Source organism: Lygodium microphyllum, chromosome 18 (genome assembly GCF_053477565.2).
Source record: "Lygodium microphyllum isolate KBCC chromosome 18, Lygodium_microphyllum_v1.1.10, whole genome shotgun sequence".
NCBI classification, from domain to species: Eukaryota; Viridiplantae; Streptophyta; class Polypodiopsida; order Schizaeales; family Lygodiaceae; genus Lygodium; species Lygodium microphyllum.
In genome coordinates this window covers 44,546,377-44,553,769 of record NC_141152.1, presented here as the reverse complement: position 1 = coordinate 44,553,769, position 7,393 = coordinate 44,546,377, and the positions used below count along the sequence as shown (strand labels likewise).

Here is a 7,393-nt window from a genome sequence, read left to right as displayed (position 1 = left end):
AGACCTGAGAGAAAATATCCTATACTCAATTTAAGGGATTCTTCTTCTATAACAATACTTTTGGGTTCATTTTGATGAAGTACCGTAATGACCATTAGCTAGGATATCATTTTTTTTAGTCCTTCCGTTGACTAGTTGGCATGATTTCTAATTTGTTATGCCTATAAAGTTAATACAAAAACAATGAATTATGCATATCACAATTAGATCCCCTACTTGGACATTATGAAGGACATGACCAATTTTAAGCCATCTTAAAGAGTCACCAATGTACATGGCCCATGGCAAAGCACATTGCATACCATTATCGATAAGTCTATTATCGTGCTTCTTAAATCTCCTAATTAGACTTTATAAACGGTATGACTAATTTTTAGCCCTCTTAAGGAGTCGATGTAATGGTACCCATAAAAAAAGTAAAGTGGATACCATTTCCATAATCATGGATATGCTATCATTCCAATATATGTTATCTTTCTCTTTCTCTCCCTTTCCCTCTCCCTCCCTCTCTTTCTCTTTCTCTCGTATTTTCTCTCCCTCTCACAATAAATCTTAACACTCTCCAAAAGCAAAAGGGAGAGGGAGAGAGAGAGAATGCACTCTCCCTCCCTCTCCCTCTCTTTCTCTTCCTCTCCCTCTCCCTCTCTTTCTCTTTCTCTCCCTCTCTCATTTCCTTCCCCTCCCTCTCCCTCTCTCTCCCTCTCCCTCTCTTTCTCTCTCATTTCCTCTCCTAAACAAGCAAAAAAGAAAGTGATTCAAACATTAAACAAGCAAAAGGGAGAGGGAGAGAGAGAATGCACTCTCCCTCCCTCTCCCTCTCCCTCTCTTTCTCTTTCTCTTTCTCTCCCTCTCTCATTTCCTCCCCCTCCCTCTCCCTCTCCCTCTCTTTCTCTTTCTCTTTCTCTCCCTCTCCCTCTCTCTCCCTCTCTTTCTCTCTCATTTCCTCTCCTAAACAAGCAAAAGAGAAAGTGATTTAAACCTTAAACAAGCAAAAGAAAGAGAGAGGGAGACTCACCGATGAGATATGGCGAGCGTGAGGCGGCTCCTCTTTGCGATGAAGGCTCCTCCTCTCCTTCGCGAACAACGGCGGCGGCGGCGGCGGCGGCAGGGGGTCTTCTTCCTCTCCTTCTCTCACGACGGTCGCTCTCTCCCTCGCTCTCGCTCTCAAAACACACAAGCCGCAAATGCGAAATGAAAACCGCACTCGGTTTCGGCCGCTTTTTTCCCCTGTGGAGCGTCGCAAATAGCGACGCTATTAGCGACGCCGCTATCCGCCGTCGCTAATCGGCGTCACTACTAGCTCAAATCCTTGTAGTGATGGAGGAATGAATTTATAAATAGACATATCAACATTCAAAAGAGTCTTTGAATACTACCTTGTGGAATAGCTTTGTATTGTTTCGATACTAGCCAAATTTAAGTCAAAATGACGTACAGTTATGGTTCACCTCATTGCAAGGGATGGTCTCTCACAATGCCATCAAACATTCTACTTGTTTTGTTTGACAATTGAGGAATGGGAGCAAGAATAACCATTGTTGGGAGCCTTTAGACACTACAAACTACATGATTCCATCACACATGTAACTTCGATCATAGTTTGCCTCATGGTGGTAAACTATGGCGTGCAGTCTTGTGCTAGATGAAGTCATTGTAGCTCATGCTTCAATATGGTGGAAAAATATGCATGCATGATTCAACGTGTTGGATACTCCTCCCTCTCCCTCTCTTTCTCTCCCTCTCTCTCCCTCTCCCTCTCTTTCTCTCTTTCTCTCTCATTTCCTCTCCTAAATAAGCAAAAAAGAAAGTGATTCAAACATTAAACAAGCAAAAGGGAGAGGGAGAGAGAGAATGCACTCTCCCTCCCTCTCCCTCTCTTTCTCTTTCTCTTTCTCTTTCTCTTTCTCTCCCTCTCTCATTTCCTCCCCCTCCCTCTCCCTCTCCCTCTCCCTCTCCCTCTCTTTCTCTTTCTCTTTCTCTTCCTCTCCCTCTCTTTCTCTCTCATTTCCTCTCCTAAACAAGCAAAAGAGAAAGTGATTTAAACCTTAAACAAGCAAAAGAAAGAGAGAGGGAGACTCACCGATGAGATATGGCGAGCGTGGGGCGGCTCCTCTTTGCGATGAAGGCTCCTCCTCTTCTTCGCGAACAACGGCGGCGGCGGCGGCAGGGGGTCTTCTTCCTCTTCTTCTCTCACGACGGTCGCTCTCTCCCTCGCTCTCGCTCTCAAAACATACAAGCCGCAAACGCGAAATGAAAACCACGCTCGGTTTCAGCCGCTTTTTTCCCCTGTGGAGCGTCGCAAATAGCAACGCCGATAGCAACGCCGCTATCCTCCGTTGCTAATCGGCGTCGCTACTAGCTCAAATCCTTGTAGTGATGGAGGAATGAATTTATAAATAGACATATCAACATTCAAAAGAGTCTTTGAATACTACCTTGTGGAATAGCTTTGTATTGTTTCGATACTAGCCAAATTTAAGTCAAAATGACGTACAGTTATGGTTCACCTCATTGCAAGGGATGGTCTCTCACAATGCCATCAAACATTCTACTTGTTTTGTTTGACAATTGAGGAATGAGAGCAAGAATAACCATTGTTGGGAGCCTTTAGACACTACAAACTACATGATTCCATCACCATGTAACTTCGATCATAGTTTGCCTCATGGTGGTAAACTATGGCGTGCAGTCTTGTGCTAGATGAAGTCATTGTAGCTCATGCTTCAATATGGTGGAAAAATATGCATGCATGATTCAATGTGTTGGATACTAACAATTTACTTTCAGGTTTATTGTAAGTGCTATTAGTCTATAGACTACATACAATTGTGGTGTAATCAAGCCAAATTTAAGTCAAAATGACGTACAGTTATGGTTCACCTCATTGCAAGGGATGGTCTCTCACAATGCCATCAAACATTCTACTTGTTTTGTTTGACAATTGAGGAATGGGAGTAAGAATAACCATTGTTGGGAGCCTTTAGACACTACAAACTACATGATTCCATCACACATGTAACTGTCGATCATAGTTTGCCTCGTGGTGGTAAACTATGGCGTGCAGTCTTGTGCTAGATGAAGTCATTGTAGCTCATGCTTCAATATGGTGGAAAAATATGCATGCATGATTCAACGTGTTGGATGCTAACAATTTGCTTTCACGGTTTATTGCAAGTGCTATTAGTCTATAGACTACATACAATTGTGGTGTAGTCAAGCAAGGATGGCAACAACACCATGAAATAAAAGCAACTTCAACTAAATCAACTCAAGATAGGTGTAAGCTCCTTATAGAATATCAAGGATGTGTTTGGTAGGGGTGAAGATAGAAAGATAGGATGTTGGGCTACTAATGGATAGTAGAAGAGGATATAGTCTTGGTAGGCCTGAAATTTGATTACCATGAAATCATGACACTGCACCATCTTTTGAGTGTTTCAATAAATTGAAATATTGGGAGATAGCATCAGTTTGAAGGGGTTAGAGTAGGCTTATGAACAACAATATTTTTTTGACATCATTCATAAAAGGTAGCCCATACTCTCCTTTAATTGAGGTGCGTAAGAGATTGTCCATGCCATCATATAAGAAATTTTAATCGTGAGACATGTGAGCAACAAATGAAGGCACATTCCTTGTTGGCCTCAGTTGAAAGACCCAGATTGTTGGAACTTGGCACCTTCTATTTGAGAATTTATAGCAGTTTAAAGTGGTCAATGAAAGCATCCATTTGAAGGCTTGGTAGAAGGCTATAAAAGAAGCAGTACATTCTTAGTCAAATGGGCTACTGTATACCACATAAATAGGCCATAGTTAGAGATGTGTTTTGCCACCATCATTTTTAGAGAAGTGACAGTCTTGAAGGCTAAAGGATGTTGATTTAGTCATGTATTTGCTTATACTCATACATATGCCATGAGTAGAGCACATTTTTGGTAGGATTTGATATTTGATTTGTTTAAGTTGGAGTCTTGGATCATCGGGATAAGGGAAAACTAAGCGCTCCGCGCCTAGACTCGCCCGAGCGCTTCGCGCCGGGGCGGGCGTGATTTTCGCAGCGAGAGCGGGTGGCACCCGCTCCCGCATTTCTCTGTGGGGAGGTTGGGGCTGCCACGTGGCATCTGCCCCCACCTCCCCTTAACTAATAGTAAAGATGTTATCACCCTTAATTGCACGTGTCAACCTAGTTGGTAAAACTTTGATTGAATTTTCGCAATTCATTTGACTCATAGACTTGAAATTCCACTTTTCAGTATCAGTTGAACTCCACCGGCGTCCCGCATGTTGCTGGCGTCCTAACGTTCTGCGTAGAGAAGGGCATCTTCATCAACATCCATGGCTGCCTCTCTGGAAGAAGAGGATGCCTCAGAGCTCAAGCTAGGTGCAGGTATGTGTGCACCGTTTCAGAAAACAAAATAAGTCTGAACAGAACAGTTGGTATGTTAAAACTGAAAAATGAAGAAAAGAACAACAGAGGCTGCTCTTACAGGGACGAAAGAGAGGAAACCTGAAGTCTGGGCGTCTAACATCTCTCGTTCTCAGTTTCTGAGACTGTCTTTAAGGTCAACAAAACCTTCGTGGCCTACCCCTGATCTCCCACCCCTCCGTAGGAATGTCTGATTCTGTCCTTGCTGAAATAATATCAAATAGAAACAGATGCATAGATTCTGCCTTATGAATTTCTCCCATTTTTGCTAGAATAACATAAAGAAGTTGTACTTGTAGAAGAGACCCCTCCCGTCATGTGCCTTTTGAATCATTCGGGGTGGTATGCGTATGGATAAACTTCCTTCTCAGAGGTGAGGTCCCAGCTTAAGTAAAACGCCTGGTGCATGTGCAAAATATTCAATTGCATACTCTATTTTTCTAGTTTTAGTTAGCTAAAGAATCCGATTTGCGAATAAACATACGCAAAAAAGGCAATCTCGGATCCGTTTCTACTCTTGTCTGGGACTTTTATGGATAATGTAGGGAGACATTTGACAAATATTTTACCTCATTCATTCAATGTCCCTTACACAATTTGGTTAATTTAGAGTTTCAGTCTGATACATGCCTCCACACGTAAGGCTTGAGCCCAATACTTTGACCATCCGATTGAACTTTTCCTTCCCTCTCAGCTCACTTGCGAAGCTTCTAACCCATGAGGTGCAAGGACTTGGAGATAGTTTTGAAGAAAGTTATGGGGTATGCCTTTTTGGTATTCTCGAACAAATCAGTGCATGCTAATCATCAAGCACAAATTCCTTCTCCCTTGCATTGAAACCTCCCTTTCCACACCATCGAAAGCAGTGAGCTACAGCAAAGTTGTGGCCTTAAATCCAGCTATCACCAAGTTAGGGTTGATCTAGATGAAACACACTTCATTTGTTCCATAGTTGCCAAGGGTTTTTGAAACGGGAGGTATGTAATTGGTTCCATAGGTTTCATACGAGTTTTGCAAAATGTTAGAAACAATTTTCATTCGAGATATAAAAAAGTAAGAAAGTTTTATATACATATACTATATAACTCATGCGATATAGAAAACACAAATTGAGATTATTCATTATTCTATACAATGGTGTAACGAATGAGCCCTTTGAATCCCATGAGCCTACCCCAAGACGGACCCATGGGTGGTTTGTCACAAATGCAAATGGACGTTCAACAGAACATCAATATTTGCATGCATCATGATCCACTATCTATGCCCAACAGCAACTTTAGTTGTAAAAAGAGCCATCAATATATGTAATCATTATGGATAACAACTCAAAACAAAATTGTGGCAAATCAATGCCAATATCCATGTCAATGTGTTAAGTAAATCCATGATAAATGATGATTACAAAAGTCCCAAGACATTTAGGGCATGCCATTTATTAAAGTTTAAAATAGGTGTTTCATCAGTTTATGAAATGCCTAGATATGAAATGAGTTTCCTAACCTTATGAAACAGGTTTCTTGGTAACTATGATTTGTTCATATTGAGTTTCACTGTCAAGGCATTGTGAATTCAAAAAGAGGGAGAACACTAATTACCAAATGTTAGCAGAGTATTTGTCAGCTCATGTGTGAGTCTGAGCTTGATCTAGGCTGGGCATTTTTATTCGGTATTTTAGGTTTTTTCTGGTGTGGCATTTTATGCCATTGGGGCATTTTTATGCACCAGTCGGCCAGCATTAATGCTGTCCGACCAGCATTATTACTCCCCACTTTTTCAGCCTATTTATACTCAGTGCTCCTCCTCAGTCAGTATCATCATCATCTTCACCATATGCAGACTCTGTGGAGAGAGGAGCCAGTGCCAGTGCCAGTGCCCACGCAGCCAGTGACTCACTGTTGTATGCGACTGTCTCGTGTTCAGATATATGGATTCCATTTCCCGTGCATACATCTGAGTTCTCATCTGTATCGTGTTCTTTTCTTTTCTCTTTTTGTCTTGTGTTTCAACAGTTTATTTCAGCACATGTTTATGCTTCCACCGCTGCTCCACTTCTGACACCAAGGAGCAAATAGTGATACAAAAGGTGAGGTGTAAGGATGATATTATGAGAGTGGGCAGTGGAAAGAAACAATGAACATGGAGTGGGAGAGAAGGAGACAAAAAGGAACATATTGAATTGAAGGAATAAAGTGATAGAAATTTGAATGATACAAGGCTGGTCTTTGTCAGCCCCAACACATAGCTCAGAGCATTGGTGTAGGTGCTAGATGGAGGTAGGAGATGAAGATGATAAGGAGGGTTGGCATAAACTGAAGAATGGAGTGTATGATTGACAATGGGGTATTTAACAATCTATAAATAGGTGCAAATGCTGAATTTGGTTGGTTTGCATACAAGCAAAAGTGCACAAAAAAGTGAAATTTAATGCATAGAAAATGTTGCATGTGCTCAATGAAATGCATCCTGTTTGATAATAATTGCCTGCCTAAAAATGAGGAAAATAGGCGGCTAGGTGACAAATGTAGGGATGAATCTCCACCTAAAATGTTCGGGACATATAAATTGGTGGATAAATACATTGTTTTGAGCTGCTAATATCCTTGCATAACTCAAACTGAGGCTCACAAGTAGGAGATGACTATGTATGAGACACATGATTGCTAATATCCCCTCTTAGATCTTGGATGTGGCTGAAGGTCAAAGGAGATCAAATAGATTCGAGGGTGGTACGAGGAGTACCATTGCTAATGAAGTCCATTGATGAAGAATTCCAGCCAACGGGTAAGATCTCCCTCTCCAGATGAGAGCATGATCCAATAGGAGACGATCATAAGCCAATAGAAGTGAAGAGACCTTGAATGGATCACTTTAGTGATATCCAATTGGGATTGGGTGAGCCAAGTCTTTGACGTAAGTAGGAGAAGAAAGCAAGGAGCTATCAAAGGTGCTATAACCTAGCAAAAA

At 41.6% G+C, this 7,393-nt stretch overlaps 1 protein-coding gene across 2 annotated transcripts in view; it reads left to right on the top strand.

Moving 5' to 3' along the window:
* Positions 1-4,224: 4,224 nt before the first annotated feature.
* Positions 4,225-7,393, top strand: part of NRPB4 (RNA polymerase II, Rpb4, core protein) — a 29,512-nt gene continuing 26,343 nt past the window's right edge. Inside the window, exon 1 of one of the 2 annotated variants that reach the window (XM_087698627.1) lies at positions 4,225-4,387. In XM_087698627.1, the coding sequence (XP_087554753.1) occupies positions 4,336-4,387 (52 nt within the window). In that variant the 5' untranslated portion in view covers positions 4,225-4,335. The remainder of the gene's footprint in view (positions 4,388-7,393) is intronic. The other variant, XM_087698628.1, reaches the window with a different exon arrangement.